Source organism: Maniola hyperantus, chromosome 3 (assembly GCF_902806685.2).
Source record: "Maniola hyperantus chromosome 3, iAphHyp1.2, whole genome shotgun sequence".
Taxonomy (NCBI): Eukaryota; Metazoa; Arthropoda; class Insecta; order Lepidoptera; family Nymphalidae; genus Maniola; species Maniola hyperantus.
The window spans coordinates 2,880,848-2,899,723 of record NC_048538.1 but is presented as its reverse complement, the minus strand read 5'-3'; the positions used below and the strand labels follow the sequence as shown (position 1 = coordinate 2,899,723).

General features: G+C 37.8%; 1 protein-coding gene and 1 pseudogene across 1 annotated transcript in view; both read left to right on the top strand.

Annotated features, from left to right (window-relative positions):
- The window catches only part of Drak (Death-associated protein kinase related), a 312,359-nt gene extending 303,245 nt beyond the window's left edge, over positions 1 to 9,114 (top strand). Inside the window, exons 4-7 of the mRNA XM_034984461.2 lie at positions 291 to 519; positions 868 to 1,211; positions 1,780 to 1,919; positions 2,354 to 9,114. Coding sequence (XP_034840352.1) covers positions 291 to 519; positions 868 to 1,211; positions 1,780 to 1,919; positions 2,354 to 2,533 — 893 coding nt within the window. The 3' untranslated portion in view covers positions 2,534 to 9,114. The remainder of the gene's footprint in view (positions 1 to 290; positions 520 to 867; positions 1,212 to 1,779; positions 1,920 to 2,353) is intronic.
- The window catches only part of LOC117996685 (uncharacterized), an 83,299-nt pseudogene that overhangs the window by 1,150 nt on the left and 63,273 nt on the right, over positions 1 to 18,876 (top strand).

The window sequence follows — 18,876 nt, the reverse complement described above, 5'->3', positions numbered from 1 at the left end:
GGTAAATTTCCGTACGTTTTTTTCCCCGCAAAATCTGTGAGAACTACATATAAGTGCGCGCACGGCGGGATTAATTCCGCACCGGATTTTGATAGATTAAAATTCAAATTTTTGCGGATTTTAAAACGCACCGCAACCCACCGCATCGTGGTGCGCGCTAGCTCTAAGGCATTTAGAAGTTGCGGTGAAATCAAAAAAACTCACGTAGGTACATACATACATACATGAACAATGAAAATATTGCGCATCCATTTTTGGGCAGTCATGTAAAACTATATTTTTGTTCACAGCACCAGAAATCCTCTCATACGAGCCGCTCACCCTAGCGGCGGACATCTGGTCGGTGGGAGTGCTGGCCTACGTGCTGCTCAGCGGGTACTCCCCCTTCGCGGGCGACACCAAGCAGGAGACGTACCTGAACATCGCGCAGTGCCAGCTGTCGTTCCCGCGCGACCTCTTCCGAGGAGTCTCGCAACGTGCCATCCAGTTCATCAGAGATACCCTTGTGGTTGATCCCAAGTAAGTGAACTGCTCTTAACAGCTGTTCTCTATTCTTCGATCCAAGGTTTTACTGAAGTCCCTCCTCTTTGCTATTATAATTTATAGTGACAGAACTATCTGGTAATTTACCGACAGGTGTCGCGATTTTCACTGACCTTCGCATCATTTTTAGGGGAGGCATGCTTTTTAGGCATTTTCAATGTTTTGTAAGAATCCTATTTTGTTAAATTGACAAAAAGCCTGCATCATGGATTATATTTCTGCAATGGTTATTTCTAGCAACATTTTGGTCTAACAATTTCTTAGATTTAAAAAAAAATTTTATTATAAATAATCATTAATCAGTTTATATTTTTCTGTGCATAGGGGTCGTCTTACAGTGGAAGAGTGCCTGGAGCACCCCTGGTTGAAAGACGAGTCAGACATCCCGACCGCCATCGTCGGCGTCGGCTTCGGCGCGACCGACCTCGCGAGCGACGACGACACGTCCGACGACCTCAACGGGGTCAACGGACACCACGGACACAACGGCGTCAACGGACACAACGGCTCAGTCAACGGGGTCAACGGAGTCGGGTCGGTCAACGGCGTTAACGGTTGCACCAACGTCAACGGAGTGAGCGTCCACAGTGTCAACGGAGTGAATGGAGTCAACGGACACAACGGCGTCAGTGAATGCAATGGCACCAATGGTGCGCACGATGATGATGGTGAGTTTATTTTTATAATCTGTTAGTTTACAACGATCTTAATGGACACAACGGTGTCAACTGACACATCGGCACTCGGCATCAATGGTTGCATTAATGTCATCGGAGTGAGGTCAATCAATAGCCTCAACAGGATTACTGAGCGGTGGTGACTGTGACCAGTTCACGACACTTACGGCCCTTCTAACAAAATGTCGAGGCTTCGACGTTACTTGCATCAAATGCCTGCAATTGACGCAGGTAGCCCTTATTTTCCTTTGATTTCACGGTTCCATAGCCTATTTTGACTGAGAGCTAAAGTAGTTAGTGAGAGCTAACGGAGGCAAGGGACCCAACGCGACGGCATCAGTGAATTCGATTTGCCTTTTTTAGCATATTACAACTACAATTTGGAAAAAAAATTGGCTAAAAAAGCCAAGACGTTGTGACCAATTTTTATCGCCATAAGTTTTTTATAGATCGATAACTAGTTTGGGTTTAAAAAACATTAACGCTTCTTGCCATAAGTTTGGAAGATTCGAGTATTTTTGATTTTAATAACTAAGAAGACCTGTTTGGCTTATTCCAGAATCAGAGTCGCGCCCCGCGTCGCCCGCGCCCTCTGGGGACCGAGTGGAGAGAGAGGAGGAGGAGCGCGACAAGCCGCTAAAGCATGCGCATGCGAGAGACGTGTCACCCCCCTTCCCTGATGCACCCTCCACACCCAAGGTTAGTGTTTCTTCTAGGCTAGTGCTAAGTTATTATATGATTCAAATTATAGGCGTGGCGCCGGCAAACATCTTGAATGCTTAATAACGATCAGCGTCGAACTAGAATTAAATATGTATCACCAAAAAGATGGGAGCCAATTAAAAATTTTTACGCAAGTGCCATTGTACAAAGTTTCAATTTATTTTATGTATTTTTTTCATATAATATCTCTCACCCGGTCTTTCTCTCACTCCGACGATATCAAACGAGTCGCAGAGAGCCGCTGGATTCAGGCGACAATACCGTTCACAGTTGCGTGTGGAAGTCCCTAACATGTCTACACATCTATCGGTTGATGATGCCGACCACGATGAATCTCTCGCATTCAATGTTTTCAGCAAATAAAAGACCTGAGTTAAAAAAAATACTAAATTAAGTATTTCCGTCCACAGGTGTCGCGCAAATCGCACCCGCACCCGCCGTCCGTGCTGGCGCTGTGCAAGAAGTTCCAGCCCGACTACGAGAAGCCGGCCACGCTGACGCACGCGCACGCACACTCGGACTGCGCGTGCGCGGCGCCGTGCGCGTCGCTGCGCGTGCGCACGCCGCACGACCGCGCCGTGCTGTGCTAGCGCGCGCTGTGCTGCCTCTGGCGATGGCGTCCCTAACGGAGGAGCGGACACGTGACGTATCCTGGATATGATACGTTGCTATTGAGATTGTTTGATCAGAGTGATTGATTGTTTCTTTGTATCTGAATGAAGAACTATCGTAGTTTAGTCAGTCAGCTTCAGGTTTTTTGCCTCATCGTTTTTAATTCGAAATTTCTTTGAAATTGTTTAGGATATAGTACATTACTAACCTTGCTCTCCAATGAACATGAATAGAACTATGGGACTAAAACATGGGTGTATTCTGACTTTTTTATATCTATAAATATGTCATCAAATTAGGATACAAAGAAACAATCTTACTCTATAGGATACGTGTCCGCTCCCCCTCCCGTGCTCTGCCGCGCACCGACACTAGTGAGACCACGCGTATCTTAAGATTAACCAACTTGAAGAAAAGAGAGGTTTATCTCCTTCGCAGTGTCGTGTGTGAACTATAGACTGTGGTGATTGCAACCGATTCGCCGTACTGTTAGATAAGCCCGTAAGCTCTATTGTGATACAAACTACGCAAAAATTAAACAAGTCGCGTTACATCTTACTCACTAGAGTAAGCGTTTAGTGTCAAGGAAATATACAACACCCATTTGAATATTTTCTGCCATATAAATCTCTAATCTCTCCCCTGTCGTGTCGGATTGCCGACCCGTCGAACTGAGAGTGAGGGAATAGATAATGCACCTGTACTTGCGTACACAAATATCTACTGCGTAGTTAGCTGACTCTCCATTCAGATTTAATGTCATGGTAGAGCATTAATGCTCTAAAACAGCTTTATAAACCGAATGTCTTTTAAAAAACAAAACGCATTAACCACTACAACGCGTTAAATTTCAATTTGTACTGCAAGCAAAAGTTTTTCACTTATATCATTAATTTTTTGTGTAGTTTGTTTCTCAATAGACTTGGTAATATTATGTAAATGTTGAGTGTGCGACTATACGGCGACACGTCGGCGACTACACGACGACTTTCCGAGTTAGTGAGTATGGATCACATCAAGTACAATGATAGGTACATTAAGGATGTCGTGTCGTATTCGAGTCGTTGACGCGTCGCCTCTACGCTTTCGCTGAAAAGCTGTGGACATTCGATTCAGTACCGATTTTGTTGTACTCAAAACTTTGATAAGTACTGAAAATATTGCTCTCCCTTTCTTTAAAGAACATTGTGAGAAGGATAACACTATTGTTTATTTTAGTCTAAAGTGCTATTGCACATGCGTCTATTCATAATCGCGTTGACGTCTTGCTTGCGTGCTTTGCGCAAAATATTTGTATGGCATGACGATAACATGCAGTATTGTATATATAGCGCCATATTGCTTTGAAAGCGGTATTTTATTATATCGAAGATGCTCGCGAGCGTACAGCAAGCGTAAAATGACGAACAAATGTCTATGAAGTATAAAGACGGACACAAGATTTAAAGGTTTGAGTACAACACAACATTTTGTCGTGCTGTCGATTGTTCCAATGTATTATGATGTTACGCGTAACATCGCCGAGCCGCGATTGGCTGTAAATAAGTTAATTTAGGTACATTTGTATATTTTTAATAGTAGGGACCCGATTACGCGAACTCGATCGATTTTGATACTTGCACGAGTCCCCCCCACGAGCCATTTCGTGATTTTTGAACTTGTACTTTTTAATGAAATTTTTATTGTCATTTTATCAATTATGACTCAAGAGATATTGGAAACAATGAATTAGTTAATAATTTAATATAGTTATTGTAATCTAGATAGTTAATTGAAGGACTGCCATACAATAGCGTATATTAAAAATAATGATATAGAGTTGTTTTATATATAAAGAAAAAAACTTATTTATAGTTCAAATTGATGCCTTTTGTGGTGCCAACTGTGCCTTAGACAACAATTTATTCGCATCAATGATGCCAGACCCAACCAACGATTTATACCCTGATAAAAGCACCAAGATTAAATAGTTAACGTAAATAACCGTAAACCTAAATGTCAACGTACGTAAGACGTAAGATTAATGTGTATATAAATTACGTAAGGCCTGTATTTCTCTTACACTGAAATCGGTAGCGTACGTCGGTCGCATGAACTATTCGTACTTTATCGGCCGCGTACGTCGGTAGCACGAACTATTCGTACTTCATCGGCCGCGTACGTTGGTTGCACGAACTATTCGTACTTCATCGGCCGCGAACGTCGGTTGCACGAACTATTCGTACTTTGTTGTCAACGTTGCACTACAGTGTTTGTTCGACCGACATACGCGACCGACATCAGTGTAGGAGCATCCAGGCTTTAAAAGGTTGTTAGGCACTCGTCAAGGTCGTGAGTCCACTAAGACTCGTCGAGTTCGTCGCATAATCGCGCTCCTACGCCGAAGGTACAAAATGCATAATCGTTTGTCTACGTTCGATAGACGGCCTTATTTTTCCCGTATACAGGATTCTATATTGTCCATTCGATTATAACTAAACTAAGTTGACAGAACTGAAATAGTGACATCCCTTTCGTAATATTTCTTGCATAAAAGGATAGCATGAGTTTTAGTGATGTCAATTTGACATGTACATAAACATCATAAAGCACCACTGTATTATTCTATTCTATTAAGATTTTATCACACGGTAAAATCCCGTATTCGATTATTTCCATCTGAACAACTTAACAGAACATCCGCTACTTGACACGGTAAAAAATCGTGTACGGGGAAAATGTGTCGCACGTCTGGATCTAGCCTTAGTCACTGAGGCGAGTTGGGCCTGTCTGTACATGTGTTCCGAGAGCGTCGCGGGTCGACTGTACATAGTCTGTAATACTTGTGGTCGGTGTTACGCTTCCCCCAAACGTTTGCGAATGTCCCGTTCGGAATGACGACTGGTAATATCGGCAATGATACCGAGCGGTTCGCCTCGATATTCCGGTCTATGATTTCGCATCTGTTTGTATTCTAGTGTTTGGGAGAAGCCTTAATTTATTGAATCGGTCTCGCGTCGCTCTGCCTTCCACTTACTTAGATAATAAAAATTTGTTGAAACGTGTCTACGACCGCTAGACGCTGTATTGGTCTGGAAGTTGGTGAGCGATTTGGACAAAGCGTTGGTCCAAATGTTTCAACTAGATATCGAGTTGGTTAAAAATATCAAGCTTTTACTTGACATTTTTAAACGCTTTTATGTATTGTATATAATATAAATGCAATACTAAAAGGCTTCGTCCTAATAGAACGCGATTGTGTGATCACTGCAAATTCGTACGAATTTACTCCGTATGAACGTAAGTTCGTACGAACAAAATTCGTGCGATATTGAGATGTGATATAATCGCGTTCTCGTCGTCTTTAGCTTGATTTTAACACTAATGCTTGCTTGCTTAATCTTTAAAAAAGCTGGATTTAGGCCTGGGGCTTTCCTCTTCAATATCTTGTTGGACATAAATACATTTTTTGTATGGTTTTGGATCGGGTTAAAGCATTGAACAAATCGTTCACTAACTCTCATGGCCGAATATTGAATATTTTTAAGGACGTCATTACTGTTTGATTTTTGACGTTTTGTCCTTACAACAAATCAACTGTGAGCTGGCAACATGTCCTATCTTCAAATTCCGACGATTTCACTTCATACTATTTCATACTTTGCAATGTCACAGTTCAAGATGATTAATTGGGAACAATAGTTTGTAAAGCACGTACACTAGCGAGATTCACGTACTCTGGCAGTTGTATAAACAATCATTATTTAGCTGAAGGAAACGAGTTTTTTTTTTCAATCTGTTCTTGTTAAAATTGAGATAGTACTTACCGGTTGCCAGTTCACAGTCCAAATGTCAGCATGTCGAAAGTGTCAGTGCTCGCTGCGCTCTTATATTGTTTCAGTATTCGGTCGTCAGTCGTATATTGCTAGGTGCTGTCCTAACTGGCAATCGCCCGCACGACCATGGTCGTTTAAAGTATCTACCTACATAATAATCGTGTTTGATCGCGGGTTCGTACGATCAATGCCATGCGATCGTTATAATTGTATGTGTCCTAGCGACTGCCATTCAGTAGGGTATTTGTATAAGATTTTATATCTCCGTAACTTTCATAGAACTCTAGCGTCGAAACACTTTATTGCAAATGGAGCATAACTGTAGTGTTTTAAAACTCAAGTTCGTTCATACATCTACGGCCAGGCTCCAAACAGAAAGCTTGCGAAATTAAAATCGGTGGTACTGAATTTTTTACTTTAAACCAAGGAATTTAAGTCCATTTTATTATGACGTTATTGTTTCGACGTAGAATTAATTCTATCAAACTTGGTGTGATATAAAATCTTATACTAACCATACTGTGTGTTTAGTGTGCGATTTCACATATCACCATCTGCCAAAGTAAAACGAACCTAAAATTCATGGAGTTAAGGTCGATAATTCAGTAGCACCGATTTTAACATCGCAAAGTTTCATCTTGGAGCGCTGCGCTAGCTGTAGACGTATGGACGAACTTGAGCTTTAAAATAAGCCAGTCAAGGTTCATTCTACTTAAAATCGCTGAAATGTTTGAGTTCTATCGACATTGGCTTTACGACTCAGGGTTCTAGCCCTTTTGATATCAAGATTGTTGAGATGCCAAATCCGATACTAGCCATACAGGACAGTGCCTTAGATCTAAGTGTTTAGATGATTCGTGTTTATAAAGTAATGTTCGTTACGTTAGGTCGATACGACACCGGACGCGCTCGCCCCTGTATTGAACTGGGACCAAAATTTTTGAGTAGTCGCAAATGATTCCATATCGGTATAGAATGTTCTCGTGGTTGATGTAAAATAAGAAATTTATCACTAAAGAGCTCCCTTATACTACAAACTTTTGATTGCGCGATAGTTTTGTTGGCCGAAATTACTAATACTTAATTACTTCTATCGTTAATTTATGGATAAGTTACTTAGCAACTTGATATTTGTCAAAAAATATTATATACAATTGTTGACAAATAACAACGTTGTTTATCTACAAATTACAGACATGATTGATTATTCATTTCAGCCATAAATCTAGCTATACACCTACTTAGCTATACTCTGAGCAACTGCCGTAAAAATTTACCAGTCGTGTCTAAAAAGTTGCTTAAACAACTACAGTGATTGTTTGCGATCGATTTTGTCGCTTTAGAAGATAATTTTCCTACTGCCTTGTCGCCTGAGTAACATTAAAGTAGCTCGTGCAACCGCCCCGTTGATTGAGAAAACTAAAGCATGTGGTATTTCGCTCCGCCATTCGATAAGTAGGTATCGCGATTCTATTGTAGACAATATTTAAACTATATTGATAGGCTTAAAATTAATGCTTGTTTCAGTATAGAACACAACACTAGATTTAGATCTGCCAATTTAGTTTAGAGATTGTGTACAACAGAATTTGGTACCAATATGCGACGAGTTTACTTAAAGGTTTTAAAACCTAACGTTCAAAATTAAATCAATCTATCTTTAATCCGTCGATAGATTACTTAGCAACGTTTTTATTTGTTAAAAAATTATAGTAGTTTTTGCGAAATAACAGCATTGCTAAGTAATTTATCGACGGATTACAGATTGATTGATTATTAATATCGGCCGTAAGAGAGAAATTCGAGTTTTTTCAGGCTGAATGGTTCAGTCACGACAAAACTATCGGCCTTCCAAGACTGTGGTTTGAGGGAGCCCTAAAAGTGACCGCTTTCGGGTTGTTGAATAGATAGTAAATTGTTACGTAGTGGATGTTTACATGAGCTCAAATCTTGCGACTTTTTAATCTTGTATAGTTTATACACGGACTAAAGGAAAAAGATAGAACGGAGTAACCGAGTAAACATGTCGATAAAAGTGAAGCAAAACCCTAAATAAAACTAATCTTACACTAGACTCGAGCCATAAGAACCGCATGCGAAACACGAACGCAATGCATTTATTACTATTGAAAATGTGCATGATATTATCAGTACTCCCCCTCTCAAAAGCCGACAAAAATAGGCTGCTTTGCTAAGGTCTAACTAAATTCCTCTGATGTCGGTCGGGCGTACTGTTCTTCAAACTTATACCATTGTTAGCATTGTCAGCGTTGCAGTATGTTGCATAATAGCACCCAAAGTGTAATGGTACACGCGATCGAACTCAGAAATTATATCATCTGCATTTCTTTGGCATGATTAGTGCAGGTGAAATCATTCGCATATTTAGTACTGAAAAATGTGTTGTCTTGCTTGGTGCGTGCGGCTATAACGGTAAAATTAGCTTTAGCTATAAACTACTGCAACTTTAGTCGTCATTTCACACGATCGGTTTCTTAAATTTTAGCATCTATATTTTTCCTTTAGTCTCAATGGTGCGTATAAGCACACTAGGCCGATGTTAGTTTCCACTTACTTGAATTTAGTTGTGTATATTATGTAGTTATTTCGTTTCGTTCATCATGTTTTGTGAAATGTTTCATCGTATAATATTCTCTCAACTCATCTCGAAGATTTGAAACACCTTGTGAGAGCTGTTGTGATCCATAACTCATTTGTAAAAATAAATTATTGTGATACAAAAACTTACCGTTGTTTATTTCCTACTTTTATTTCCTCCCTACCTGTCAAATACTCCATGTATAAAGGTGAATTCATGCTATACTGTGCAAGGCCGTTGCCATTTTTTATACCTGGGCCATACACTCGAATTTACTAGCCGGCTGAGGCTGTGCACACTAGCATAAGACAATCTTTAAAGCTGCATGGCCCTGGTGTATTCAAAGTTAACGTTAATTGTCGTGTCATTATGAGATATCATTTTTAGGGTTCCGTAATCCGTACCCGAAAGTGCCTATATTATTTACGGGATCCTATTAATAAGCATACTCTGTCCGTCTCTCTGTCAGCGGGCTGGATTTCGTGCACCGTAATAGGTAAAGTTGAAATTTACATAGAAATGTGTATTTTCTATTGCCGCTACGCTATAACAACAAACAACTTTGTAATAATGGTCGCCATGAAAATTAAAAAAAAGTGTTACTTTTTGTATTATCGTACGGATACTGTATAGTGCGGCGCGCTGTCCGTTCGTCCCGAGTACCCTGTTGTCTACATATAGTCGGCGGCAGGTCGAAATGGCAATATGGCGGGGGGACGCCCCTCACTATAGTAACCGTTCCGAATGATGAAATAGTTTGTGGTTATTACTCCTCGCAAGTTAGAATGAGTGAGTTGTACTCTGCAACTCATATTAAGCTATTAAATAATCTATGAGTTTTATACCTTAGTTAGGCCTTAGGCTATGTCCAGAAAGGGTCAATTCGCTTCAAGGTCTCTCGCTCGTAGATCACAGTGAAGTCAGAAGTTTTCAGTCACTGTGATCTACTTTGGGCTATTGGACTGTTTTGCAGTACAACCTGAACTTGAAGTCACGTCAGTGTTTGACCTCTGTGACTCTTCCGATATAAAATCACCTTTATCTATAGTGCGACAAGGCTATCATGGCGCGTGGCGAATATCAAACGTACGAAACGATAGGAGTAGAAAACTTAAGCGTGCACTTCTACTGGGGTAGGAAAGCTAAAAAGAGTAAATGAAAAACATTAATTGATGTAAAATTATTTTCATTTTTATTTCAAACAGTCTTGTGGCTTACAACTAAAGACCATCACACCCTAGTTGTACATACACGGACATTGATATAAAAAAAACTAGATATAGGCTGCCTGTCCTCTGGTGCGGAGCTAAGTAACGGAGCGGAGCGAGAAAGTGATGCGGAGCAGAGTTGCGGACTGTAGGTATCTGTCTATAGACACCGAGCTAGGTAGCGGAGCGAGAAAGTGCTGCGAAACGGATTTGCGGACTGTATCTGTACATAGACGCAGAGCTAGGTAACGCGCAGCGGAACGAGAAAGTAATGCGAAGCAATTTGCGAGCACGCAACGAGCCATTTGAGCTACTGGCGGCGGGCTATTGGTACGCGAAATATCCGCTTCCCCGCTCCGCGTTCAAATGTATGATTTTTTTAAACTAGTCCGCAAATCCTTGTCCACTGAAGCGGAGCGGTAGCTTTATCAGCTCCACTCCGCTCCGCTCCGCTCCGCTATTCTCCACACCTGTGGACAGGCAGCCTAAAAGGAGCAACAATATTATCAATCGTACAGCTCAAACCGCTAGGTCTAAGGTGAGATCTATATAGACTTAAGACTCTCTCGTTTCGTCTCGTTTTAACTCTCACATAAATCTGTCTCGTTTTACCTTAATCTTAAGTCTGAACAAAGTCAAAGGGCGCTCTATAGATCTCAGCCTACATTTTGATATATTCACAGAGGTTTTCTGTAAAACGACTCCCCAATACGAAAGAATGTTCGGAAATTTCACCCCAGCTTATGCTGGGGTGTAATTTATAGAAGTGACTAACTGACCGCGATTATTCGCGGTCAGTTAGTCACTTCTAACTATTTATTAAAATAATATAGATTTTTTCATTATATCGATGTACCTACTGGCGGACACAAACATAATTTACAGACAGATTGGCACAATGTATGAACACATTGCAGTAAGTATAATTTATTTTTCCTTAGTTAAAAGCAACAAATCCCAGAAAATTTCTCAGAAAAACGAGTAAAACACTCGCTTATGTATAATTGAGATTATGCCATGTCAAAAATAAATTATTTCTTAGAAATTATTACTAAATAAAGAGTCTTCCAAAATTCATAAAATCTACGTCCGCTGTTAGTTTTAAGTTTGCTAACTTAATATTTTAAATTATCGATTGAACTAAAAAAGTACGTCAAATTACATCATCTGTGTATTTCATACAAGCTCTCATACTAAGCGAGCGTTTTGATGTTTGATAACAAGTTGCTGATTTGACTAGTAGTCACAACTAGTCATCGTCCCTATTCTACGATAAGAGACTTGTTTACCTTTCAAGTCAGTTAAGGAAAAATAGAATGAGTATCGCGTGCACTATATATAACATAAGATGATGCCCGCGACTTCGTCCGCGTGGATTACGGTTTTTAAAAATCCCGTCGGAACTCTTTGATATTCCGGGATAAAAAGTAGCGTATGTCCTTCGGGATGCAAGCTATCTCTCTACCAAATTTCGTCAAAATCGGTTGAACGGATGGGCCGTAAAAGGCTAGCAGACAGACAGACAGACGGACGGACAGACAGACAGACAGACACACTTTCGCATTTATAATATTAGTATGGATGACTTGAACTTGTGGCTGAATAGCGACAAAAAAAAAATAATACTTATGATTTCACAGGACCAATATTTACAGTTTTTAAAATAAGTAGGTCAGTAAATGACTTCATAGTGAATAGTGCAGATGAGAAGAAAACTAACATGGAAATTACACATCACATTGCTTGTGATGTGTAATTTCCAAAAAAACCCATCGAAATATCAACTTAATCTTACACACGGCAGGTGCTAACTCGGTTGTGTAGTTGTAATTTTTACCATAAAATCATTTATATTATACTAAAAAGTTGATAAATTAAGTTTTAGTAAAACATGTGTCGAATATTTTTACATAAAGAGAAATTAAAAAAAATATATAATGAAAACTTACGAAGTTATAAGCTTTTTGTATAGAATTAAAAACATGGTCGCCCCAAGCAAGCGGCTGTGAGCGAACGGGACGGCTGGCGACGATTGTGCGCGCTCTTATCCCTTCGGAACTAGGGATGCTAGAAAAGCTTAAGCTTTGTATACAACCGAATTAGCATTATTTGGAATTTTATCTACATAATGGCACCGATTCTAAGCACAACCTAATTTTAGAGTATTCGCACCCTCCCTCTTCTTACTATTGTAATATGAAAAGGACAGAAGCAGTTTGACATTTCTAAATTTAATTTTTAGATAGTAAAACCCGTGATTTTAGCACGCACTCGCGAACCTACTGTTTAAATTTGTATTGTTCACTAAAATTTTGAGTCTTTAAATGTGAAAGTCATGTTCCGTTCCTTTTTTAGCATTAGTAAAAAGAAAAGGTTGCAAATACTCTAAATTTAGTTTAGAGAGAGACTAGAGAATCGGGGCCATTGGCACCGATTCCATTGTCTTTCCCTAAACTAAATTTAGAGTATCTGCATCCTTTTCTTTTTAACAATGCTAAAAAGGGACAGAACATGAACTTTACATTTAAAGACTCTAAATTTTAGTGCACGCTACAAATTTAAACAGTAGGCTCGCGACTGTGCGCTAAAATCACAGGTTTTACCATTTAAAAATTAATTTTAAAACTGTCAAACTGCGTCTGTCCTTTTCATATTACATTAGTAAGAAGAGGATGCGAATACTCTGAAATTAGGTTGTCCTCAGAATTAGTAACAATATGTGTATAGTTTAATTTAAGTGTAAACTAATAATAAAAATCGGCAGTTATAGAGCGAGTCTTTTCTCATTTAAATATATTCATATTTTTAACATATTATTTAACTTTTATTGTATTTTCTTAACAATTACTTATTTTGTAGGTAGGCAGCTATTTTATATTTTGACTAACTGATGCATGCGACGTCGTACGCGTGGATTTGGGTTTTAAAATCCAGTGGGAACTCTGATTTTCCGGGATAAACCGTCCGTCTTTAACTATACATATTTTTTTTAAAATTCAGATACAAGTTAGCCCTTGACTGCAATCTCACCTGATGGTAAGTGATGATGCAGTCAAAGATGATAGCGGGCTAACCCGGAAGGGGTATGGCAGTTTTTATTAAACCCATACCCCTTTAGTTTCTACACGGCATCGTCCGGAACGCTCAATTGCTTGGCGGCACGGCTTTGCCTGTAAGGTGGTAACTAGCCACGGCCGAAGCCTCCCAGACCAGACCGGAAATTTAGAAATTGTAAAATTTCAAACTCCTGCCAGGAATGCATATGCATAAAAGCACGTCGATATCGATATTGTAAAATACTTGAGAGTGACGTAGGCTATATAGCCTAATCCTAATCATGGTATGCTATCTTAGAACTCTGCTGCTAAACTAGATTAATAGCGCCATCTAGGAGCTGGATTTAGAAATAATGTTCCAGTGTTAACATGTAAATCATTTTTAATGACAGTGTTAACATAATAAAAAATACTCAAGTTCCAATATTGTGAAAAATTAAATTAAAAACATACTTTCTTTTTATTTGGAAAAAAGAAATATTCAATTATTATAAATTTTGCTAAAATTAAGCTTTATTTTTAAAATAATAGTTAAATGTTCTTCAAATTCTAGATTTTCATATCTATGGTCAAGAAAACTGGTGACAAGTGTCAGAAAAGTTTGAAATTTGAATTCATTTCATAACGAAATTCTACGGTGGTTCTACAGTTTTGGGAGTAATTTTATTTGATATTAAAGATTTCACGACTTTTGCTTTGCTTTCGGACTCCGACGATCCCTACGTTTATTATTTTGGCTTGTTTTTTGGACTACTGTTTCTTGTGTAAACGATAACTTGGCATTCCCCCTGAACTCTGTTGCAATCTGATTTTGTTTAGTGGTTTAGAAGTTTAGATTTGTAAAATGTCTCAAAAAGTATGTTGTGTGCCTGGCTGTTCAACTGTTGCAGGCGATGGTAAGTAAATTCGTTCTGTTTTATATCAGAAAGTATTGCTTGCTGCCTCATATACTCAATTGATTCAATCGGAAGAATGCCCTTGAAAGTTATCATTTCAAGGATGCAGTGATGCAAGGATGCCTTTTTGACAAGATGCGTTAGCTCTAGCACCACAGTTTTGTTTAATTGCAAACGTGAGATGTAGGTACTAAACCCTAAAATGTTGATGTTTGAACAGTGACTTAATGTTTTTAGCACTTTTCTCAATAGAAATAAGCTATTAGTCGGATCACTATAATTAGATAAGCTTGATGTTTAATATCTTTACTTCATTATGTATTTCCAGGTATCTCACTGCACCGTTTCCCCAACCCAAATCAGCACATTGATTTGTTTCAAGTGTGGCTGAAGAAGATTGGGGGTCATGTAGCGGAATTAGATAAAGATTACATTTACAGCAACAGAAGGGTCTGTCGTAGACATTTTGAGGACATTTATTTGTACCCAACAAAGTTGTGTTCCCTAGCCATCCCATCACTCTGTTTAGCAGGTTGGTTAGACATTTTTAAAGTACCTTTGTAACTAGCAAATATTTTCACTTGCTAATTGGTATATTTTAGATATTATGTAACTTGTCACAGAATATCAGACAGCTATGGTTTCAAGTTAATTATTTACAAGAACTTTTTATGTAGAAACATGGACAAGTCTTACTCTCTAATGTGAATAATTCATATCTCAATGTATTTACTTTATTATGGTTTTGATATTGATATTTTTATTTTAGAGAATATGGCTGCTGCTGAAGCAATAATTGTTTCTGAACCGCATACTAGCTCCAGTTTCATATCAAATTCTAATGAAATGGAAATGGCACCAGGTAATTATAAATCTTAAATCTAAATATATAAAAGGAAAAGGTGACTGACTGACTGACTGATCTATCAACGCACAGCTCCAACTACTGGACGGATCAGGCTGAAATTTGGCATGCAGATAGCTATTATGATGTAGGCATCCGCTAAGAAAGGATTTTTGAAAATTTAAATCCCTAAGGGGGTGAAATAGGGGTTTGAAATTTGTGTAGTCCATGCGGACGAAGTCGAAAGCATAAGCTAGTACCCTATAATTTTAAATCGCCTTTAAGTTTATTTTTTAACATGGCAGATATGTATATGCCATACAATAGGAAATGCAAACAAATAGTGTTTTTGATTTACATGATCATATCATTTCAATTTAATTAGATACTAATAGAATAGTGTAGTATAACTGAAATGAACTACTGATGTGAAAGTTTGATACCTTTCAAATCAAACATCATTTTTTCATTTCCATTGTTGGTAGCTTTAGTATTAATTAGTGACCTTACCTTCACATGGGTAGCTTATTACAGTTTTCATGTGGATCTCTAATTTTTTGAAAATAAAATATAGCTTATGTTACTCAGGAATAATGTAGATTTCTACTTGTAAAAGATTTTTTTAAAATTGGTTGGTATAGATTATCGTATTATTATCTCATGTGTTATTTTTGGTATTTTGCAGGACTTGTTGCAACATCAAGTAAAGCAGTACCTGCAGTTGCTATTAAATTAAACTCAAAGGACAATTTAAAAGGTATATCAGAATCCTTAGTTTTAAACTAAAAAGTTTTTATAACTTACTTGGCTTAGTTAAATATTATAACTTACTGTGGTGATCATGCCATGCTTCATACTCTGTCTGTAGCAGACACTTTTAAAAACAAATTCATGTGGACAAAGTCTCAGGCATATCAAGTTGGGATCAATATTTTTTCTGCCCCAAAAATGCCAGGTTGTCAAAATAACTCTGTATAATATGACTTCAAGACAACAATATTATACACGGTCAGAAAGACTAGCAGCAGAATAACAGTAAAAAGGCTCTATTTTGATAACCCTAAGAATTTATTGCTCATTGATAATATCTTTAGTCATGATCAACTCATTGCCAGCTTATTACTGAGCATAGGTCTCCTCTAAGAGTGAGATGAGTTTAGGCCATCGTCTGCCATGCAGGTTTCCTTAAGATATTTTTTCGTTCACCATTAAAGCAAGTGATATTTAATTTCTTAAAATGCACATAACTCTGCAAAGTTAGAATTGATTGCACCCCCAACCTGTCGAAAAGTCATAGCTACTAGGCTGTCACCGCTTTTTAACATAATGGTTATACGATTGCACTTAATGACGAACCATGATTAATCATGATGGTACTTAATGAACAGCAATTTTTAATATTTGATGTCATTTTACTTTCAGCTAAGAAGTGGGTTCTCACCAAACAAGAGAAGGAACTCTGCAAAGAAATTTCAAATATGAGACATCAATTAAAAAAATGTCGAATACAGAAAGACTACTTTAAGAAGAAGGCTGCTATTAAACTTAAAAAGACCGAAGCATTTGAGCTTTTGATGAAAAATATGAGTGAAGAGACAAAAACTTTTTTTGCTATGCAAGTCACTCAATTTGGAAAGAAAGCAAAAGGAAGACGCTTCACAATTAAAGAAAAAATTCTTTCCCTTGCATTGTACAAGCGCAGTCCAAAGGCATATAGGTTTCTAAGTTCTTTTAGTGTTTTGCCTAAGAGAAAAACACTTTCTACTTTATTACAAAAAATAAACCTCAAGCCAGGTAAAACCGTGGAATTATTTGAAGAATTAAAGAAACCTGTAACAAAGTTAAATGACAACCATAAGTTTTGTACGATTATCTTTGATGAAATGGCAATTTCACCAAATTTAACCTACTGCAGAAAAAATGATGAAATTATTGGTATGGTGGATGACGGTGAGAAAAAAAAGAAGCAAATTTGTGACCATGTTTTGGTGTTTATGGTGAGAGGTATCATAAAAAAATTCAAACAACCAGTTTATTTCACATTTTGTAGAGGCTCTACTAAAGCAGACAGCTTAAAGGCACAAATAAAAACTGTCATAAAAGAAGTAGAAGCCACAGGTTTAAAAGTTGTGGCCACTGTTTGTGACCAGGGGGCATCAAACCGAGCTGCTATAAAGTTTACTAAATGAGACTAGAATAGAATATTTAAGAGACAACAAAGAATGGACTGGTGGGTTTTTTGAATTAAATAAAAAAAAGATTTTTCCTTTATTTGATGCACCCCATCTGATGAAGGGTATAAGAAATAATTTGTTGAACAAAAATTTAATGTTTACCCAAGATGGGAAGCAAAAAGTTGCAAAATGGCAGCATTTAGAAGAAATGTACCACAGGCAGCCAGGCTATAAAGGTGTCCGCTTGGTGCCTAAATTAACGGCGCAACATGTTGTGCCCAAACTAATACCTAAAATGAAAGTGAAACACTGCACTCAGGTATTCAGTCGGACAGTCGGCGTTGCTCTTGGATATATGGCAGGTACCTACTTGATTTGTATACTGATGTACATTGCTCTCTTTACCATTGTCAAAGTTGGTGGATTTTACTCTTTATGCAAGGTTTTCTACTTCATCATGATCATCATGATCACTCCACCGCCGGGTCACTACAGAGTAGGAGACGACGTCATAACCACTAGGCTATCCAGCTTATTTGTGTATTGTGTTCCATTCTTATTAATTAGTAGAATAGAATATTTTAATTTTTACTTATTATAATTTATTTTATGAGTATTTAACATGTCCTTTTTTTCTTTTTAGATTGTGGGCAACTTCCAGCTGAAAATAAAGACACGGCCGATTTGTTAATATTGATGGACGAATTATTTGATTCTGTAAATGGGAGTTACAGCAAAATAAGAAACGGTAAAATTTATAGAACTGCTGTAACTCCCAAATCTCCTCATCACCAGTTATGGAGAAAAAGTTTGCCAGTATTGAAGTCCATGGTCTTTGTTACAAAGGATGGGAGAAAAGCCTCTGTTCCATCAATTTCGAGCTGGATAAAAACAATTGAAGGGTTCCAGTTATTAATCAATCATTTAAAGTCCCTCAATGTAACTTCACTTTTGTTACGACATTTCAATCAGGACCCCTTGGAAAACTTTTTTGGTGCAATAAGAGCACAGGGCCATTCAAACAATATGCCAAATGCATATGGGTTTCAAGCAGCATATAAGACGTTAATGGTAAATAATTTAACATCTCCTCATTCTGTCGGGGCAAATTGTGAAAAAGATGGGGACTTTTGCCTAAACAATTTAAAAAATCTTATAAAAAGTAGCGAAAAGAGTAACGAAGAAAACACAGAAAATATAGAAATAGATTTTAATGATTTGAACATTGAAAATATAAATACAAATAAACTAATTGAAGGCAAATCTCCGACAGATGTAGAGAGGTGTGCGGCAGTAGCATATTGCAGTGGATGGCTTGTGACAAAAGTGCAAAAAAAAGTTTTCAAAAGTTGTCCTGAATGCATTGAAGTGTTTAAAAGTAAGGAACTGGAGGCTTTTCATAAACATATTAAAATTAGCGAATACAATGACAAAGGATGGCTATGTTATCCGACGAGAAACATTTTTGATTGCTTCGCTGAGATCGAAAATCACGTAATTGAAATTTTGAAAAACAGAAGTAATAAAAATAAAATACAAGAGTACGTAAAATTAATACTATTATCAAATATAAATTTTAACTTTATATCATGTAGCTCACATAGAGACAAAATTATTAATTTTTTGACCAAGGAAACTGTCATTTTTTTTATAAATAACTGGTGCAAAGATATTAATTTTATTTTAAATGGAAAAATTCACTTTTTTGATTCAAGAGATCCACTTAAAT